This window comes from Cyanistes caeruleus, chromosome Z (genome assembly GCF_971803275.1).
Source record: "Cyanistes caeruleus chromosome Z, bCyaCae1.hap1.1, whole genome shotgun sequence".
Lineage (NCBI taxonomy): Eukaryota > Metazoa > Chordata > Aves > Passeriformes > Paridae > Cyanistes > Cyanistes caeruleus.
Genome location: NC_141732.1, coordinates 72,100,953 through 72,121,392, shown reverse-complemented (window position 1 = coordinate 72,121,392; position 20,440 = coordinate 72,100,953). Strand labels below are relative to the sequence as shown.

At 46.8% G+C, this 20,440-nt stretch overlaps 2 protein-coding genes across 33 annotated transcripts in view; both read left to right on the top strand.

Moving 5' to 3' along the window:
• The window catches only part of LOC111941134 (phospholipid-transporting ATPase ID-like), a 96,922-nt gene extending 88,364 nt beyond the window's left edge, over positions 1-8,558 (top strand). For all 9 annotated transcript variants that reach the window (XM_086868122.1, XM_086868124.1, XM_023944182.2 and 6 more), the window contains 4 exons: positions 33-278; positions 1,604-1,742; positions 3,624-3,754; positions 5,733-8,558. In XM_086868122.1, the coding sequence (XP_086724248.1) occupies positions 33-278; positions 1,604-1,742; positions 3,624-3,754; positions 5,733-5,954 (738 nt within the window). In that variant the 3' untranslated portion in view covers positions 5,955-8,558. The remainder of the gene's footprint in view (positions 1-32; positions 279-1,603; positions 1,743-3,623; positions 3,755-5,732) is intronic.
• Positions 8,559-8,747: 189 nt separating this feature from the next.
• The window catches only part of RUSC2 (RUN and SH3 domain containing 2), a 58,654-nt gene continuing 46,961 nt past the window's right edge, over positions 8,748-20,440 (top strand). For 6 of the 24 annotated variants that reach the window (XM_086868118.1, XM_086868101.1, XM_086868110.1 and 3 more), the window contains exons 1-2: positions 8,774-8,841; positions 16,083-16,253. The gene's annotated coding sequence lies outside the window, so the exon portion shown is untranslated. Of the gene's footprint in view, positions 8,842-15,961; positions 16,254-16,280; positions 16,432-17,169; positions 17,692-20,440 lie in introns of those variants that run through there. The other 18 variants (XM_086868099.1, XM_086868105.1, XM_023944172.2 and 15 more) reach the window with 13 other exon arrangements.

Here is a 20,440-nt window from a genome sequence, read left to right as displayed (position 1 = left end):
AGTAAATCTGACTGTCTCCTCTTTGCTTTCAGGATGTGGATGATCGCTGGAGCATGCTGTTCCCTCAGCTCTATGTGCCTGGCCAGCAGAACCTCTACTTTAACAAAGTGGTGTTTGTCAAGTGCATGTTGCAAGGGATCTACAGTTCCCTCATCCTCTTCTTCATCCCCTATGGGGCCATGTACAATACAATGAGGAGTGATGGGAAGGCCATTGCTGACTACCAGTCCTTTGCTCTGATGGCCCAGACCTGCTTACTGATCGTGGTGTCTGTACAGGTAAGGCATCTCCCAGGTAAAATTTTTAGGAATGAGTTGTTTTTTCATGATGGCAGCATCTGGAGGGCCAGCTGGGGCCTTGACAGCATTATATTTCCTACTGCACTGTGTATTCTTGCAAAAATAAGTTTCTTGACATCAGATTAGTCTCCTCAGTTCAACAGAACGAGAGATTTGTATGTTATAAAAGATCAGGGTGACAGGATATAAGAGTCTTTGCCGTGGGAAGATTGCAGTCATAAGAGACAAATCAGTTAAGGCAGGGAATAGAGAAGGACATGTTCCAGTTTTGTGGGAAGGGTTTGGAGCACAGGACTGTCTGTCTGCCATCAAGCAGTTATTTATAGGTTCTCCATTATGGAGATGTCTCTGCAGCCTGGCCCAGTGCATGATGTATATGTGACGCAGCCTGAACTTCCTGGAAGAAATAGCTATGGCTTGGTGGTAGAAAATTCAGATGGTACTATCAGGATGAGAGAGATTTCTTGAAAGAAAACCAATCAATCACACTTTCCTGGATAAAAGTTTCTGCTGTCTCAAGTCTTTGCAGGCTTGTTCTCCTAACTTTCAAGGCTACATCACAGCTTAGGAGCGGGGAAATAAAGCCTGACTCATTTGAACTTACTGTGTTCAGCTCTGGGGCCCTCAGCATAAGAAAGATGAGGGCCCACTGGAGCAAGTCCAGAGAAGGGCCATGAAGTTGATGAGAGGGCTGGAGCACCTCTGCTAAGGAGGCTGAGAGCATTGGGGTTGTTCAGCCTGGAGAAGAGAAGGCTCCAGGGAGACCTCACTGCAGCTTTACAGCACTTACCAGGGACCACAGGCAAGCTGGGAGGAGACTTCTGTCAGGGCATGTAATAATAGAAGAAGAGTTACTGGCTTTGAAATGAGAGTGGGGTTAGATTAGATAATAGGAGCAAATTCTTCCCTGTGAAGGTGTTGAGGCATAGTCACAAGGTGTGCTGAGAAACTGTGGATGCCCCATCCCTGGAAGTGTTCAGTGTCAGGATGGATGGGGCTCTGAGCAACCTGGTCTGGTGGAAGGTGTCCCTGCCTGTGGCAGCAGGGTTGGAACAGGATGATCTTAATTAAGTCCCTTAATATTCTGTCACCAGGACTGGCTACCAATGAATGCTTGAGAAGAGGGCAGCAAGGATAAATGTAGTAATCTTGCCTTGAATGGTTTCTCAGAATCTTATTATTTGTGACTTGTTATTTCTTGAGACTTAAATGAAAAACATTCTCAGGGGGAGATGTACAAAGCAGAGGAAAATCTGCTATTTAAGGAAGGCATTGACAATATCTGCACTGGTCTGTTCTTTCAGATTGGCTTGGACACCTCTTACTGGACAGTTGTGAACCAGTTCTTCATCTGGGGAAGCCTTTCTGTTTATTTTGCTATCACCTTCACCATGTACAGTGATGGCATGTATCTGATCTTCACAGCCTCCTTTCCCTTCATTGGTAAGCCTTGGGACAAATCTGGATTGTGCTCAGAACAGACATACTGCAGGGCTTAAAGTTTCCAAATATTTCTATGTATATTTCAGGCTATATTGATTTTCTTTGCTGAAAAAAATGCCAGGATATTTCTGAGGGTTGCTGGGATTTATTTTGAATCCCATGCATCCAGGTGAATGTGTGCCATGTTTCCTTTCTTGTGTAAGAGTGGACATTCTCATGCAGTCATGGGAATGGTCCTTTAAATAAACTTAATGAGCTGGATGGAATACTCTTCTATATTTGGGTTCCAGGTAGAAAATTTTTACAGCTATCTAGGGGTATCTTATTTGTAGATGTGGGAACTTTAAAAATAAATAAGCATTTTGGCCTAGGAAGGCATAGAAGCACAACATCCAGTCAGGCATGAGAAAAATGCCATATGATTATGGTGAGCCTTCTGCCAGGTTAAATGGTAAATCCCCCAGCATCAAAACATACCAGTGGTGACCAGGTCTTTGTAGCTATTTTACATAACAGATTTCTGAACACATGCAAAAAATGAAGGTTAAAAAACTGACTCCATCTCCAGAGGCTTTGACCAGGAAGAACATGTGAGTAAATGAAGTAATTCAGATGTTTTTAATTGCACCATACCCAATATAGATACAATATTGTAATGAGTCTCTACTTCTCAAATCCCAGAATTTTATGTCAAGTCTCAGATATTTGTATTAATCATTGCCTTCATTTTTTACTGACTTTTTCAGAAAAATTTTGTTTTGTTTATCCTGACTCCAGCAGCAAGGGGCTTAGCCAAATTAGAAATATCTGAGATGCAGGTTGGTTGTTGCAACATATTTTTTCAAGCAGATGATCACATCCACTTTGAGATGGCTTTTAGTATCAAAAATGCTGAATGAGAGAAGACATATGAATGTCTGTTTGGTTTCCCAAAGCATGTGGACAGTTGGTCTGGATGATCTTGACGCTCTCTTCCCACCTTGAGGATTCTATGATGATTCTAACTCACTTGCCAGGGGTATCTCATCTGCTGCTCTGTTATTACTACATTGGCCAAAGAAGCCATAATGCTGAAGGCTACTTAATAAAGTCTCAATCTTCATTTTTAAGGAAAGTGTTTCTAGTCTGGACTGAGACAACTTGTTTACTTAAATTTCAGTGAAGTTGTATTACAGCAGAATTTGGCCAACTGGAAAGAAAACATTCAGCAAATATACTGCCAACACCAGCATCATTAAGCCCTGTAATGAGGGTTTTGCAGACTGTTTGTTCTATCTTACATCCCTCAGTTTTGTAAAAGCTAGAAGTGAGCACTTTGGTTTCAAAGGAGGTGTCACTGACATGCCCACCACATGGCAGTGGTGCTGCCAATATCCCCATTAGGCTACACTGTCTGTGCAGGTCCTCAGAGCCACACATGCTCCTCTCATAAAGGGCTGTGATTCCCATCACCTGCTGGGCAAAGCCAGTACTCCAGATCGTTTAGGAAATGGTGCTGGGAAGCAGGAAAGGAGTATTCCTCCCTTTGCACTAGAGTCCTGGCAAAAGCAGTGAGTCCTGGTCTGCTGCTTAAGGTCTCCTGAATGTTTATATCAATCCTTTGCTGTGATTTGACTCTTCACAGAGAGAAAAGATTCCCTCTGACATCCTTGTCCACTTGGGTTGTTGCTGCAGTCATGTCTGGACATTGCATTTTCCTTTGCTCACCTCAGTGACACTGGCTTTGCAGCTCTCTCTACTGCCAGTTGGTTTCTCTGTTGGAGATGATGTCTGCCTTGTATTTTGGTCTGTTTGTCAGGTGCTCTGAAGTCCCAGAGAGCAGCAGGGAAAAATGGTGGGAGGTGCTGTTTTTACTGTTTTAATCACGTGTCTGTTTTCCAGGTACGGCTCGGAACACCCTCAGCCAACCAAACGTGTGGCTGGCCATCTTCCTCAGCATCACCCTCTGCGTGCTGCCCGTGGTTGGCTTTCGATTCCTGAAGGCTCAGTTAAAGCCAACTCCCAGTGACAAAGTAAGGAGATTCCTCACTAAACCAAAAATCCTGCTTACCATGGCCTCGGCTGACCGTGGAGCCACATTGCATGGGCTTGGCATCACCTGGAGCGTGTGTCTGTGTGGGTGCGAGTGCTGCCATCCATCTGTCCCTTACTCCCCAGACGAGGAGGATTGAATTCGGGGTTTGGCACGATTCAAACCATCTGCAGCTGGGACCAAGGCTGAGATTATTTAGCTGTGGATTAGACTGCTCTGAGGCAGGAAAGCTGCGCTATTTTTAGGTGCAGGGTTTAAGTGCTGTGGCTCAGTGGCAAAGGAGTGGCTGTTCCTCCTGCCCTGAGACTGTGGAGTTTTTAGCCTGGCAGACCTCAGGCTTTCATCCTCCACCAAGGAATATATGTCTCCTGGGGATTTTTTTTAATCTATTTCAGAATTTACTTTTTGTAGACAGTGGCAATATGCCCCCTCTGGAACCAGCTTCCCTCCCAGTCTCGGGAATATGAAGTTGCGGGCACCTGGGCAGTGATGAAATGGGCAGGGAGTGCACTGCTCACTGCAGCCAAGGGAGCCCTCAAGATCATCAGCACACACAGAGCTCCCCGAGCTCGCTTCCAAGCAGGAACATTTGCTGAATGTTAGTGCCACCTCGTGCTTCCTTCCTCTCCCTGCAACCAGCTGAAGCCCATCGGTGTCAATCGGGGAAAGCACCGCAGACCTCGGGATGCTCATCCTTGGGATGTCTGTGGGGCTCCACAGGTTCTGTGTGATTGTAGGAGAACATGCCAGGGGAATTCTCAGCCCTTGCAGAGAGGGTAGGTGGGTGCTAGAGAAGACTGCTGGGTAGGGAGGTCCTTGCAACACAGTTCAAGGCAGTTTGGGGGTGTAAAAATGGGCTGAGTTTCCCCCAGCTGAGCTGAAGTCCAACACAGCTGCCACCCAGAAAGTCAGTCTCACTGCTGAGGTTGAATGTCCCTCTCTCTCTAGCACAAAATTACTTTTCTGCCTCTTCTTGGAAATGAATGGTCACAGGAGAGGAGTGGGTTTCCAGCTCTGTGGAGTACCCCAGCTGGCAGTAAACAGGCTTGATGTTTAGAGATGCTGAGCACCTGCCACTGTCATTGCAAGAAGCACAGGAGCCTGGCAGCTGGGCATTCTGTTGAGCCACAGGCTCTCAAGAGCAGCCTCCTACATTAGACAGCCCCATTCTGAAAAGGCTCTTGACAGCAGATTAACTCAGTGGCCACCTGGGAACAGAAAGCCTATACCTGCAAATAAAGTGCAATATTTATTTCCCATTGCCAAGGAATACAGGAATCTCTCTATTATCCCTGTAAGTATTCAAGGATAGGTTGCATGGGGAGTTGATCTACCTGATCTAGTGGCAGTGGGGTTGAGATCATCCTCAAGGTCCCTTCCAACCCAAGGCACTCTATCTAGAATCTACAATTCTATAACAATCACCATTATAATCATAAAAAGCTTTTAGATATCAGAAACCCTCTTTAGTAGTCTGTTTTCTATATTAAATATACCAATTCTTTAAAGTTTATTTTCTGGAATTTTTACTTGTTGAGATGACTTTCACATTTTGGATGATTTGACTGAAAGTCCTACAGACATACCCCAACCATGGCATTGCAGAGCTGCTGGAAATACATAGAAATCATTCCCTCCCATGACTTACAGACGATGCTCCCATTAACATAGGATAGGATAGGATAGGATAGGATAGGATAGGATAGAATAGAATAGAATAGAATAGAATAGAATAGAATAGAATAGAATAGAATAGAATAGAATAGAATAGAATAGAATAGAATAGAATAGAATAGAATAGAATAGAATAGAATAGAATAGAATAGAATAGAATATGCCCTCTCCTCATTTTTGTCTTTGGATCCCTGCTTTTGTTTCCCTTTCTCTGCTCCTGTTCCACTCTGCTTGTGAATAATGATGCACTTTCCACCTTTTCCACCTTATTTTCTGATTTCCAGGTCCTGATGAAGATCAAAGAAGCCAAAAAGAGGCCCCCTCCACCCTCACCCAAGCGACGCCTGCGCCGGACCAGCACCCGCCGCTCTGGCTACGCCTTCTCTCACCAGCACGGCTTCGGAGCACTCATCATGTCTGGGAGAAACATGAGGCCAAAATCACCTTTTGCCACAACGGGAACATTTTCACCAAATAGTGACAAATATAAACACAAAGGACTGTAACAAAAAAAAAGAAAAACAAAAGAAAAAAAAAGGAGAGAAGAAAAAGAAGAAGACACGCCCTCCCTCCCCCTTAAAAATTAGCAAAGTAAACCAAAGTAAAGGGCTGTCAGGAGAGGAGGCTATGATGCCTGCAAGGCACAGCCAGTGGCTGCTCAGACCTCTGCCCTCTGGGCTGCCAAATCACGGACTTGGGGCTTTCCTTTCACTCACGTGCACTCTCTGATTCCAGTTTCTTTTCCAAAGACATGTCTGCTGCTGGGGAAGGTGGGCAGAGTGAGTTGGAGCGTGGATTTGTGTGGTGTCCCAGAGGCCTCCCTGGCACAAGAGAGAATGTGCTGTGGGAGGCATCTCTGCTCCCTGAGATTGTTCATAATGCTATTTTTTTTTCCTCCCTCTAACTATATACCTCAGAGCAAAGAGAATTCCAGTCTGAGGAAAAGGTTGAATTGGCAATGTCTTTCTCAGTCATGTGCCTTCATTTTTCTTCATGAATACACTCTGGGCTGTGTTACTGGGGTGATAGTACTGGCCCCAGGTGTGCCTTAGGTCCAGCCATTCAACCCACAAATCCACAGTCTATGTAATGTGTAATTTTGTAGCCTTTTGACTGTAATCCACTTTCTCAAGAGATGGCCAGTACCCAAACACCACCCTCTTCCCACATCTGCCATCAGAAAGTGCTGCAAGCTTGGAGAAACTCTTAGTTGGTCAAAGGACCAGGAGCTGACACTCATCAGCCTTCCCTGATTTATCAGGGTTGCAAATCTGCTCTTATAGAGGATTATTGTCCTCAGAACCCTCTCAAGTTTTGTAACTGGGCACTAGACATCTTATTTAGACATAAAATAAAAGAGCAGAAGGCGCTCAGGCTTCCTTATGGATCAAACCATGAAATCTGGCCCCTGAGAAGCCCGTGCCAGGGTTAGGGCTCACCTGAGCTGCCAGCATGACACATCTGCTCTCCCTTAACAGAATGAGGTGTGTGCACATCTGGCTTGGTGGTGATCACACCAGAATTACTGAAGCCAGAAAAGCTATTTCATGGCCAGCAGCTGAAACAGCCTTTACTCCCCTGGTGCTGGGGCTCAGTGTAAGGGATGAAGCATGACCTGGTGGCTCCCTCACCCTCCCCGATGAGCAGAGTGGTCACAACTCAGAGGAACTAAATGAGACCTCAGGAGTCTCTGCAGTGTTTCATTGCTGCAGTGTTTCTCTGTGCTGGCTTAAATTTTACTTGGGAATATGTTATCTGTCTAACAGGGGTGGTAGAGAGCCGAAAATCCTACAGTCTGACTGCCAGCAGAGGGACCTAAAACGCACAGACACAGCTAAATATATGGTGATTTTGAGGGACTGGGATTTGCTCACTGTTTTGTTACACCAGCTCCATAATCAGCAGGGTTACTGGGTGGAAGGCCAGCGTGGCAGCATGAGAGTTTGTTCTGCCAGGACTGCTGAGCTGTCTAAATACAGGGTTTTTTTTTTTTGGTTTTTGGTTTTTTTTTTTTTGTGTGTGGAGGACAAAGCCCTGGCTGTTGTTAGGTTTGGGATTTTTTCATTTGTTTCTGTTTTTTATTGAGGTTGGGGTTTTTTTCAGCTCCTTTATACAAATTTAGACTCCTTCCTTCATTTGAATTGGATTTTTTTGTGCAGTAACCATTTGATATTTATGAGACTTTGCTGTGAGTCTCTGAGCTGTCAGTGGAAGCAGTGTATGATGGCAAGAGGCCAGCGATGTCCCCATTTCATGGAACACCCTGCTGCCTGTGGTCCCAGTTTCAGCAATAACTGCATGAGATAAAGCTCTAATAGAAGGTTTCATCTCCTTGTGTTTAACTCGGTGCAGGAAAGGAAAAAAAGACCCCAAACTAGTTTGTTGCACCTGCTGCTTGGGGAGGCTTGTCACTAACTGTGGTATTAAATTTCAGCATGGCCAGTGCAAAACCATAGCTGGGACTGGATCCAGACTTCAGTGTCTGGGACCTGCTTGCTAGGGAAGGAGTAAATTATCTGCTGATCTCCCCTGCAAGGAGACACCTAAGTCAGAGCCTGCACTCTGGCTGAGGAAACCGCTGTGATAGTTAGTGCTTGTCACCTCCCCCTGATTTACCATTCACTTTGCAGAGACAATCATGGCTTTCTGATCAGGATTATGTTTTTCACAGTCAGCCTCCCCAGGGTTAGAGGAAAAAGGAGAATTTGTGCAGATAAGCTGACATCCCCATGCTACCCAGACTGGTCTATGGACTAAAAGTCCTATCAAAGCTGTTCCTGGCATCTGATGCAGCAGAATATATTGCAGAGCAGCAGAGGTGCTGACAGAGCAAGGAAAATCTGACGCTGTGCCTCTCTTCTCAAACGGTTTACGTGTAGAGTACTCACCTTCTGGCTAAAAGGGGATTTGAAAATGTTGGCTACAACATGTAGGGGATAATAAAGCTGTTGGTGAGCTTGCACCAGATACAATTCTTTCAGTGGTTTGACACAGCATTTGAAATACATCAGCTGGCAGTGATGTCTGTCCTACATCACTCCTTGTTTTGTAAAATAATTGTTTTGTTTCTGTTTTTGTTTTTCAAATAAAAAGAGAATATCGGGATGATAGATTCCTTGGCACTCTGTTAATTGCTGTAACAAGTTTATAACCAGAAGCGCACGGGGAGATGGTCTGTGGGACGGTGGATCTTAGATGGCAACCCTTTTCATCCGGTATCCTGACGCGGGAAGCACACAAATTCCCAAAATTTTCCATCCTGGCTAGGATGTTTTAAGAGGAAACTTAGAGGAAACGTCAGACATCCTTAGGCGGAGGACCCGGCGGGGGCGGGCAGCGCCCAGAGCCCGCCCCGAGGAGCGGCTGTAAACAGCGGAGCGATGCGGGCGATCGGTAAGGGACGGTGGCAGGGCGGGCGGGAGAGTGCGGGGATAGTGAGGGGATTGTGCGGGGATTGTGCGGGGATTGTGCGGGGATTGTGCGGGAATGGTGCGGGAATGGTGCGGGGAGGAGCGGGGTCGCTGCATCTCGTGTGCGCGGTGCTCTGCTTGGCTCCCCGGGGGAGGTCAAACCGTGTGTCATCGTCTGTGTGGTGTCTGAAAATTATAATTTAGTCTTCTATGAAGCTCTCCTGTTTCATGGAGATGTCAAAAATTAATCCCTGAAATAGATCTTGGATTTTGTTTTAACCCACTCCCTTTTTTTCCTCCTCATTATTCCATAATATAAATATACACAGTTTCAATATTGTTTTGCTCTTGTGCCTATACTTGCTGCAGTTTGGGGGCCGAGAATGATCATGCTGTGTGTTGAGGCACTGGAGCAGGAGGCCCAGCTGTGGATGCCCCATCCCTGGGAGTGCTCAAGGCCAGGTTGTACGGGGCTTGGAGCAGCCTGGTCTGGGGCAGGGGTTCCATGGCAGAGGCACGGAACAAGGTGGTCCAGCGCAAGATCCCTTCCAACACAACCCATTCTGTGATTCTTTGATAACCAGTGATGACATGTTTCCTTGACTTACACTGCAAGAGGGGAGAGCTTAGATCATCTTCTCTCTCCCCTGAATCTACAGGGTGACAGTGAGCAATCTCTGTCCCTAATACCGTGGCACAGCAGGTGCGTTTGGGCAGAGGCACCTCAAGGGTGTTTTCCATTGCTAACTGCAATTACCTGCATTCCTTCCAGGCTGCCTGGTAGCTCTCACTCTGCCCAGGTGCATCCACACAACTCTCTACCACTGACCTGTAGCCTGGAAGTCCTTACTCGTGGGCATCTCTTAGGGAGTGGGAGGGCAGAGGAGCACTGCATGCTTGTCCTGTGCTCTCCAGCTGGATACTCAGTCAAGTCTGCTGTATGAATGGATACATGTCAGTAATCACCCATGCTAATTATCAGCTGGAACCAAAACAGCAGCATAAAGGCCCTCTTGGGTATCCATGGGCACAAGCACTGTATCCTCTAACCCTGTAAGACCTCTGATAAAATGAATCCTAAATCCAGGTATTCCAGTTGGAAAGCTTCCTGTCCTAAGGGTTGATTTTTCTCACTCTCTAATTTTCAACCTGAATGTGTTCTCTGCATTTATTCTCTTGTCATATCAGCTTTGTACTTTTGCTTCAGCAGTTTTGTTTGTCTCCTGTGATATATTTAGACAGAAATCCTATCCGCTCTCTGCCTACATTTGGCTAGGCTAAACAAGCCAGGCTCTTAAGTTTCTTCTTGTTTGATAGGTTTTCTGTTTCCCTCAGGCCCTTTCTGCACCTGTTCATTTGAGTTTATAATTTTTAAATGTGGGTGACCAGAATTTTTTTTGCATGATGCTTCTTTTATAAGTGCCTATACAATAGCTTTGGTATTTCACTGCCTCGCCTAGACTGTGTTTGCTTTTCTTACAGTCTCATTATCTCTGTGTTCTTTAACACAGTTTTAGTGGTTATTTTTCCTAATTTTATTATGTGTATGCATAATTATTAGCTAAATTAGGTTAGCTACATAAATACCTCTCCTCTCATGCATGACAACATGGGGAGGAGCTGAAGTCATCACAGAATAAGTCTGCGCACGCTGAGATGCTTTAAACTGGTGCCTTGTCCTCAGGGCCAAGCTTTTTCCATGAGGGCTGGCAAGGACATTTTGCTACATCTGCTGATGTGTTGGCTGATGTAAATATGCTGGAGTGAGGGAGCTGACATTTCTCCCAGCAATAAGCATGGGGCCGAGTTCCCAGCCACAGCTCCCAGACAGCCAGCCCTGTCCCTGTCCCTGTCCCTGTCCCTGTCCCTGTCCCTGTCCCTGTCCCTGTCCCTGTCCCTGTCCCTGTCCCTGTCCCTGTCCCTGTCCCTGTGCCTGTCCCTGTCCCTGTCCCTGTCCCTGTGTTGCTGTGTTGCTGCAGGGCTGGATGGGATGAAGGGCTCAGAAGAAGGGTGCAGAGCCTGCAGCCTGGGCTTGACCTCTGAGTGCTTTTGGCCATATCTGCAGCACAGCTACTCTTTAGTTTTTCCAAAGCTAATCTTCTCCTGCCCTGCTTCTTATTTAGAAGAGTGGTTTTTTTTTTTCTCTTCCTGGCACTGTAGGGAAGCCACCTCTCTCCCATCACTCCCAGCTTGAAGGGAAGAGGTTTCCATACCCCTGTCTCTTCCCCCACCCTGCCTCTCCAGCTGGGTGGAGCTGACTGTACTGAGCTGTCATCTCCTGCTTTTCCACACAACAAGAGCTGAGCCCTCTGCCAGACTTTTCAGCTATAAATGGATCTTGACTTTTCCAACCCCCACTCTCATCACCAAGAGATGTTGTGGGATATCGGAGCTAGGCCAGGCTTCCTCTGAATTAGGAAAACATATGACCCAACCGCTCGCTTTTCGTAGGTTCTCTGTGAGCATCATACCTGGTTTTGGGGGAGCTGTGTGCCCTGGTGAGGGTTGTGCTGCTGAATTCCTTGTGTGCCCAGCGAGAGCCACTGTTCTCAAACCTGAGTGTGAGACTGGGCCAGGCCTGCAGGTGCCATCACCAGCCCCACATGTCACCCCACAAACACGGCACCAGCTGATCCGAGCAGCGTGTCTCCGGGGAAGGCCAATGTTTTTGTTACTGCCTGCATCCTACCTCCACATCCAAATCAGGTACTTCATAAAAGAGGCCTGGCTTTTTTACATAATGAGAAATCCTGTTTACCTCCCTTAACTTTGGGATTTATGGCAGGGATCCTGAGATCTTTTTAAGTTTTATTGCATTCTGGCTTCTCTGAGAGGCAGGGAACATCAATATCTCCTTGCTCATCAGGGGCTGAAGAATGAACACCAAGGTGACTCAGGAAGTCAGTAGCTGCCCTGGATTTTAAACTGAAGGCCTTTGTGTCATCAAGTGCTAACCTCCATCAGCCCTGTGGGCATCCAGGCCATTCATTCCATGTAGAGTACAGGTCTGTATTTAGAAAACTAATTTGTACTCTCATGTTGAAAAATTGCAGTCTGAAAGTCTCCTAGTTAGTGTGCTTTGTAGAAGCTGCTGGGCAAGGTTCCAGTCTGGTGACCTTTTGCTGGCAGCAGTGGGTTTGCATCCTTTGGTCTTAGACAGCAACACCTACAGCAGCTGCTTCAGAGGCTTCCTTACCTCCTGGCAGTCGTCCCTCAGAAACCTTCAGGCTGTGGATAAGGGTTCATAGAATTTTCAGAAGGTGCAAGCCTGGTTTATGGCTGTGCAGTAATCTCTCTGCAGTTCTGCTTCTGGTTCAGTTTTTGCTGTGGCAGCAGATGCTGTCTGACACATTTTCCTGCACAGGATGCCTGGTATTCTGCATTTTCTTTTCCTCAGTGGCTTGGTTGTGTTGCCTTCTGGATGGATCAATGCATCTGTTGACAGGGAAGTGTTTGATCGACATTGTGCAGGAATAATCTGTATTTCTTTTTTTAATGCGAGCTGAAGAATGTGATGTCCCAAACCATGATATTGCATAAGGCTTATGGTTTATTAAAACCTCATTTCTGTCTCCCTTCTGGGATTGTGAGCAGTATTTTGTACAAAACAGATGAGGGATGGATGAAGTTCTCCTTCACCCTTTTCTACTCCATCCCTGGGCTTTGAGCTCTGGGAATATATGAAATGAAGATACTGTATGTAGTTGTAGCTGCCTGATGCTCCTTCCTGTGGTAACCTGTGCTGCAGCTCAGCCAGGCATCAGAACCTGCTGGTTTGCCAGCCCAACTTGGAGTGCTTCAGGTTAAACTTGGTTGTGAGGAGTTTTTCTGCTTGGAGTGTTCCTCCGAGATGTAAAGGGAGGCTGGCTACCCCCAGTTATTTTTTGCCTTATGTAATCTACCTTCCACTGAATACTTAATTCCCAGTTCTTCACCAAAGGCCTGGACTCATAGCAGGGTATTTTCTGAGGTTTGCTGGCTCTAGGTCTCTGTTCTTCTGATTCTGGAACATGAAACTTGATTGAGGTTTTGCTACGGATACCTGCTGCTCACCTGAAGCCCACAGTTTCTCCACCTCCTTGTTCCTGTGTGTGGACTGTGTGCCTGGACTGGAAATTATGGTTTCCACAATTCAAATCTCTTGTGCCTGGGGTGAGTATTTGTTAGCATATTTGTAGTCCTTAGGCACTGGTGTGGACTCTGCACTTCCACCTGAGTCCTCAGTGAAGCCAACCAGTGGAGCAGTGTCTGAGCCATCCAGCACTGCAGGCTCTTTCAGGGATCCTTGGCAGAATGATGATGGCACTGAATCATATTTTCAATTAAAGCCTTATTTTCTTAACAGGTTCCTGGTGGCCAGGAAACGTAGAATGGTTTGGGTAGGAAGGGACCTAAAAATTATCTAGCATTCCTGGCCACTGTGCTTGGAGCACTCTGTCAAATGCTGCGCAGGGCATCAAAGCTGTGGTACCTGCAGTGCCTGGTCCTGCAGGGGTCCCTGCGCAGCACACCTAGCTCTGGTTTGGAGGACATAAAGAAGACTATAATTTTCTAGTGATTCTAAGTTAGTCAGGGTGGTTGGTTTGAAAACTTCTTGAGGAATTACAGGAGCATCTTGCAGAACAATTAGCATGACAAAACAGCAAATGGGAGATCGTGCTGATAAATGCCACATGTAATGGTGATCTGTAGACAGTTTCTCACTGCCCACAAGGCTGTTTGGGGTCACTGAGGATTGTTATTTGAGCACATTAGCTAAATGTTCAGCTGTAGCCAAAAACCACTGGAAACAAAATTTGCTGGTATATATTCTTGAATACTAGATATACAAGCTGTGCCTGCATCTTGCGTATCACATACCAGCTGGTCACCCTCTCTCAGAAAGAGTAACATAGACCTGGAAATTATATAGAAAAGTGGAATTGGGATGATTAAGGGACTGGGATAGCTTCTGTAAGGAAGAGAGATTAAAGAAGCAAAAGTAGATGATACTGGGAAAGAGCAAACGTCTGTAATATAGTGTTCAGCAGGGAGAAGTTGAGTAAAGACTGACCTTAATAAACTTTGCAATTTCTCACAGTGCAGAGGAAGCGCATCCAGTAAAATAATTTATTAGACAGGAGGCCGAGGAAGTGCTTTTTCAACGCAGTTGATTTGTAGAACATGTAGAACATGTTGCTACGAGATGGCATGAAGACTGAAAATACACACAGATTCCAAAAGGAACCAGACACCTAAATGGCAGAGATGTGTCTGTGAAACGTGATGGTCAGTGTGTGACCTCCAGCTCTAGGAGTTCCTGATTGTTGCAGGCTGGAAGAATGTGTCCTTAGGGGAGATCACTCTGATTGCACTCAGTGAAATCACTCTGTAATTTTTATGTGCCAGTGCCACGTTACCAGAGATAGGGCACTAAACCAGAAGAATTCATGGTGAACCCACTGAGGTGATTCTGGTTACCAGAGTGTGTGGGAACAGTGGGGTAAAAATGAACCTATTTGGTTTTGAGCACTTCTGCTCTCACAGCTCTCCTGCAGGAGTCATGCACAACTCACCACAGATTTTCTTACCACTTTTACTGGCAAATCTGGACGGACTTTTGTCACGCTGTATTAGGAGCAGTAAAGTGACATCACAGACTCTCTAGCCTTAGTTGCAAAAGAGAGCAAGTTTTATTCTTTCAGATCTTCTTTTATAGACAATTCTGATCAGGTCCAAAAAGATAAAACTCTCATTTGCCATCAAACCAACATATCACCATCACTGGACAGTTAGGAACGACACCCCTTGACTGTTTCTTGCAAGAAAACAACAGGGAGACAAACAACACCTGCAAAGGTTGATTTTCTTCTCTAAGGACTGTTTGGATTCCTCCTTATGATCTCTCAGGCCATACTTAGACTTTCAGGAGAAGGGGAGTGATGCAGGCATGGCCCATCAGCTGGCTCAGTGTACCAGGCACTGCTGTGGTTGTTGCAAGGGTGTGCCAGCCCAGTGAGCACTGCCCTGCCAGGCGGGTGACATGCTTGGCATTAGCTGTCCAGTCTTTTCTTTTCTCCCTCTTGGCTTATGATTAAGATGGAACAAAGTCTGGATCCTTAAACCTCTTATTCATGTAACTGTGGGTGGTGTTGTTATCCATCCAAATGTCTTGTCCTACGGAAAGGGGAAAGAACATGCTATTGCAAATTCTATTGTGAATTCCTTTATCCTTTCCAAGTCTTGTGTTGCAATTTCCTTCACAGTCTAAATAGCAAAATGTCTCCAGTCTCCCTCCATAGAGAACCGTGAAGGTTTGGAACTACAAAGCCTTGGAAAGTCTATTTGCTGATAACGAAGTACTCATTTTAGAAGCATTAACAGAAGCCACAGTTTCTTGCTGCTCATCCTATTGAAAATTTACCAAATCAATGGTTCTGGTGTTTTGGTTTGTTGTGATTTTCTGTTCATTTGTTTTTGGTTTTTGTGGTTTTGGTTTTTGGGCTTTTTTGCAGGTTTTTTAAAGTTTCTTTTTATTTGTTTTTTTTTTGGGGGGGGGTTGAGTGTTTTTTGTGGAAGCTGGCTGAGGCTGTAGCAAAAGCAAAAGAGCAGTAAATGGGCATATTATTTTTTGTCTGCCATTCAGTTTACTGCGAGGGGATTCTTCACTGGTTAAGCCTGATCATCGTATCACAGTGAGATTTTGGGAACGCTGGACTCATAATCCAGTCATAATTTTACTTTTGCCTTGTTCCTTGAACTCATAAACATCAGAATGCTTGTGCTTCTTTCAGTGGGATGGATAAAGTGTTTTAAAGCCAATTCTCTGCTCCCTACAGAGAAGAAAAAGCCTCAAGCTGTTTTTAAACGAGACAAATGCCCATGGTGCCTGTCTGCCAGAGCCCCCAGCCCCTACACCGAGTCCCTTTTTAGCACACTTCTCCATGCAGCTATATCTGGCTCCAGTTCTTTGCTCGGGGAACGTGACCTCATCGTTGTTTTGGTATTTCCAGTGATTCAGCCTGGTCCCGGGCAGGGAGGAGTCATTCCTGGTGCAGGCTGACAGGGTGTTTGTGCGTTTCTGGAATTCCAGAGCAGCGCAGCCTCAGCCCTTCCGCTGCTTTGACAGCTCGGCTGAGGCTGGGCTGGTGCACAGCATTCCTGCCTGGCAAATGGCCTGGGCACAGCTGGTAGAGGGATTGATGCTCCTGCTTTTGGGGGTAATGGGGATCCCTGTCTTTGCAGGGTACCTGCTGTGGTGAGGGTGAAGGAAGCTGCAAGCTGTAGCTTGTTTGTCGAGGGAAGCCACAAGGGATCTCTGCTGTATGGGTGGGAAGAGAGTCCCACAGAATGCCCATTCCTGTTTACAGGCTGCCAGCATTCCATGACAAGGTTTTCAACACCCACAGCAGCTTGGTAAGTGTTACCGTCCTTGTTTTTCAGGGGGGGAAACTGAGGCACCGAGCAGGGAAGTGGTCTTCTTGAGGTTTTATCCTGCTGAGCTGGAGGTCCCCCACATCCTTACAGACCATGGTTTCTTGAGAGCTACAGGAACTCCTTGTACTTCACTGCCAGTTTCACACAGAGGTCACTGGTATGAGCTATATGCCTGCCTGCCTGCTGTGCTGTGAAATGTCCTGAAAGAGCTCCTTCCCAGCCTCTCCCTGAGATGTCCCAAGGCTTGTTTAATGGGCAGTGGTTGAAACCTGCAAACCTCTCTTCTGCTGTTGGTTCTAGTTGAATGCAGTGGAGGAAAAAACCCTAAACCCTTTGACGCCTTGCTTCTTAACCATGAGATGAGCTCAGTTGGTTAGAGCATGATACTAATAATACCAAGGTTGTGGATTTGATCCCTGAATGGGACATTCACTTAAGGGTTGGACTTGATGGTCCTTGTGTGACCTTCCAGTTCAGAATGGTCTGTGATGCCATCCTAGTCCCTATCCCCCATGTTCTGTATTTGCTATAAATCCAGCTGCAGTACAGCTTGTAAATTACCCTGAGATGGCAGAGAAAGAAAAAAATCCTGCCAGGAGATACCAAAGGTGTTGAACTGGGAAGAGGGGATGAGTCTAAAAGCTGTGGAGACCTGGAGCCTGGGGAGAGGGCCAGGACAATGGGAGTGGGTCTGAGCAGATGAATGCTCCCCTTTCTCCCTGGCGTGGTGGGCTGCTGTGGCACTGCACTAGAGAAAGTGTGGGGCTGGGGATGTCCCAGCTGGGGTGCAGGATGGGAAGTTGGATCGGTTTGCATTACTGCTAGCACGTACTGCATGTGGAGCTGAGGATCTGATGGAGAATGTGGAATTGGCGGGGCGATCACTTCACCCCATGGCTTCCCCTGGCAGCAGCCGCCCATCCCGCACAGCCCTGCCACGCTGTCCCCGCTTTCTGCGCCTGCTGTAAATGGCTCTCTGTAACTCGAGCTGCATTTCTGCCATAGCCCTCTCCTGTGCGCATCTGTATTTACACTGGGGCTTTCATTAGCAATCTGGCCTCGCTCCTCTCTGCTGCCCACACGCTCCCCGGGTGAGACCCTGGCACCGCTGTGCCTGGCGGGGGGCAGGTGGCTGGCAGCAGGAGGAATTCCTCAGCCAGCTCCGGTCTGGAAGAAGTGCCTTGTCATCTTGCCTGTTGCCCGCCATCCTGCATGAACAGGGGAGCAGCCGGCGGAGACTCCCCGCATCCCGGCTCGCTGATCCCTGAGCCGGCACGGGGACAAGCTGGTTTTGCTTTGGATTATCGCTGCCTCTGCATGCTGTGCTCGTCCTGTGGCTCTCATTCCAGCGCTGCTGCACTCGGCTTCCAGCTGCGGTGAGCTGAGCCCACGTCCTGGGGTGGTTGTATCTGGCAAGGTAGGAGCTGATACCTCCTGTTTGTTCTGCTAAAAGCAATGTGACCAGTCCTGCCCCTGCCTTTACGGCATGTGTCAATTAGTGGGTTTATTTTGCATTGTTCTGTAGCTCTGACAGGCAGCCAGTATGCTGCTCAGGCTGTAGCCTCTCTTGCAAGGAAAAAAGATGTGTGTATGCATTTCAGTTGTACATACATACTGGAAAAATCAAACTTTGTGTCCTTTTCTGCTTCAAGACGGAGTCTTCTCTGTCTTGTCTGTTCTCATGCAGCATCCTGTGCATGTTCTTCAGGTCATGTCACCTGCTTCTCCAGGAGATGTGAGAGTCGGGAGCAGCCTGATGTGTCTTGGGAGAAAGGGGGAGGGAGGTGAAACTCACTGAAGATGAAAATCAAGGAAGTTCAGTAGGCTTGGAAATGGTTTTAAAGAAGTAATTTTTAACCCAGAAAATCAGACAAGGAAAGAGCCTCTTTTCCTTGCATAGTCTCAAAAGGGTGGCTTGCTTTTGATTTTTTTTTTTTTTCTTTTAGTGCTTTAGAGCACACTGTTTTGATATGGAAAGGCCTGAGGCTGCTGCTGTCCCTAGGGATAAAGGACAGTCAGTCTTGTTAGTCTGGTGCCTCCTTTCCAGTGAACCTTGCTGACATTAGCGCTTCACCTGCCCCCACCACTGCACACCTTTGCTGCTGCCACATCGGGAAAATAGGTGATGACCAGGAAACCCAATCCCTGCTGGATTTCCCTGCAGCAGCCAAGGAGAGATAAAATAGGAAGGCATCAGCATTTTCTGTGTTTAGGCACGACTGTTCCCTTTTTAGTCCACAGCAGCTGGGATGTGCGCTCAGCCATCCATCTTCCCTGAGCCTAATGTACCTGGGCTTCCCTCCCATATGGATCAGAGTCTGTCTCCTCAGCAGGACAGACAGGGATACCAGGCCTCCTGCAGGTGATGGCTCACTTCTGAGGCCTACCCCAAAGAGCAAACCACGTTCTAGGGCCCTGCTATATCCCTGTGAAGAGGATAAAGGGGTGCTCAAGCTTTCCTCAGCATATCCTGCGGTGCTGCCAGTGGGTGTATAAATAGTGCCCACAGTGTACTATTTTGGTGACAAGCTCTTCCCAGGATTCATCCAAAGAGTTATGTGAGCAAGTGTTAAAAATAACACCAAGCCCTGCCCAAGGGCTGGCGTCATTTCAGCCAAACTATTGGGAATCTTCCATAGAGAGCAGTGTTGGACCCTTTGTTGGGGGTAGCAGGAGGGGGTCCAGAACAGCTTCCCTTATATTCCTCCTTTTGCTGTCCTGCTGACTACAGAGGACTGTGACCCTCAGCTTCAGCAGATGTGCTGGTCACCAAGAAGGTGTGAGACTTTCACTTCTAATTAAGTTATTTGCCACTGAGCTTTCCCTGTGCATTTTGAGTATTATTGCTGGGTCTAATGAAAGGTACAGGAAATTTAATCTAGCTTTAATCTAGCCTGCTGTCAGGTCCCCGCTGGTGGCCAGAGCTTACTGCCTCATTAGAAAGTCTAGGGCTGTAGAATGGGATATGGAGGCATTCTGGTACTGAGTTAGGTTTATCCTGAAGACTGGTAGCTGGAGATTAGTTTAACTGTGGAAAGGATATTAAATCAATGTGTTGAATTATGGCTGTAGCTCTAGACATTCTTGGCATCCATATAAACACAAACATTATCCCAAAATTCTGCCCTTTTCATGGTGTAGTTGGTGTGTGTAACTGAGAGCTGGACCACACAGCAGAGATATCTGGGGAGCCACACTCCTTGAGCTGTGCAGCCAGTGCAGGATGCAGCATCCCACTGTGAAGCTGGAGCTGTGGTTCGCTCCCCTCAGGCTGGGTTTTGCTTGTTGTTGGTCGGGTTCTGTGCTGGTTATGCAATTCAGCTACTGCCATGCTGCAGCAGCATCATGCTGTGTGCTGGGAAGCAGGAGACCTCACTGGAAGGCAGCAAACCTCACTTAGGGCTTGTGCTCGGTCTGTGAAGCCCAGAGCTCACAAAAAGGCTTTTTGAGGGGTTCATGCTCAAAGAAGCCCTGTCTGAAGAAAGAGCTAATGAATCTTGCAGGTGGGTGATGTGGCTCCACTCTGGCCTGGTTTCATATGAGATGCAGAAGCCCCTGTGGGAGTAGAGAACCCATTGCTGAATTACACAGCTTAATATGCAAATCCTCAAACACAGGAGAAGAGAAAGAGGCGAGATGTCCTCTGGATGCAAACACAGGAGCAAAAGTCAGGCTCACCTGTTTGCTGTGAGTTGACAGCAGTGGTATCACAGACGGAGATGCATCTCTTTCAGATGCTGGAATTCAGGATGACAGCACTAATCCCCCTTTATAGCTCCTTGCCTCCCATGTTTGCATCCCCAGATACATCAGTTCCAGTTTCTGGCTTTGTAGAGAAAGGGCTGGACAGTTACAGCTGGCCTTGATGATCTCAGAAATCTTTTCCAGCCTGAATCATCCTGTGGTTCTGTAGTCTTTCAGCAATTTCAGAAGGCTGTATTTATTTTAAACTGAAAGAGAAGGTTGCTGTGAAAGCAGCAAGCATGCGAAAATTGCTAAAGAGGTTACAAGTGCTTTTATTCTTCACCTTCTCTGATATGGGATTACTAATTCTGGCAGATGTTCCCAGGGATGAGGAGCAGGTCCTGTTTGAACATCATGACCAAGCGTTTTCTCTGTCTTTTGCATTGAGAGCAAGTGAGAGAGCAGAGCAGATGCTTGGCTTC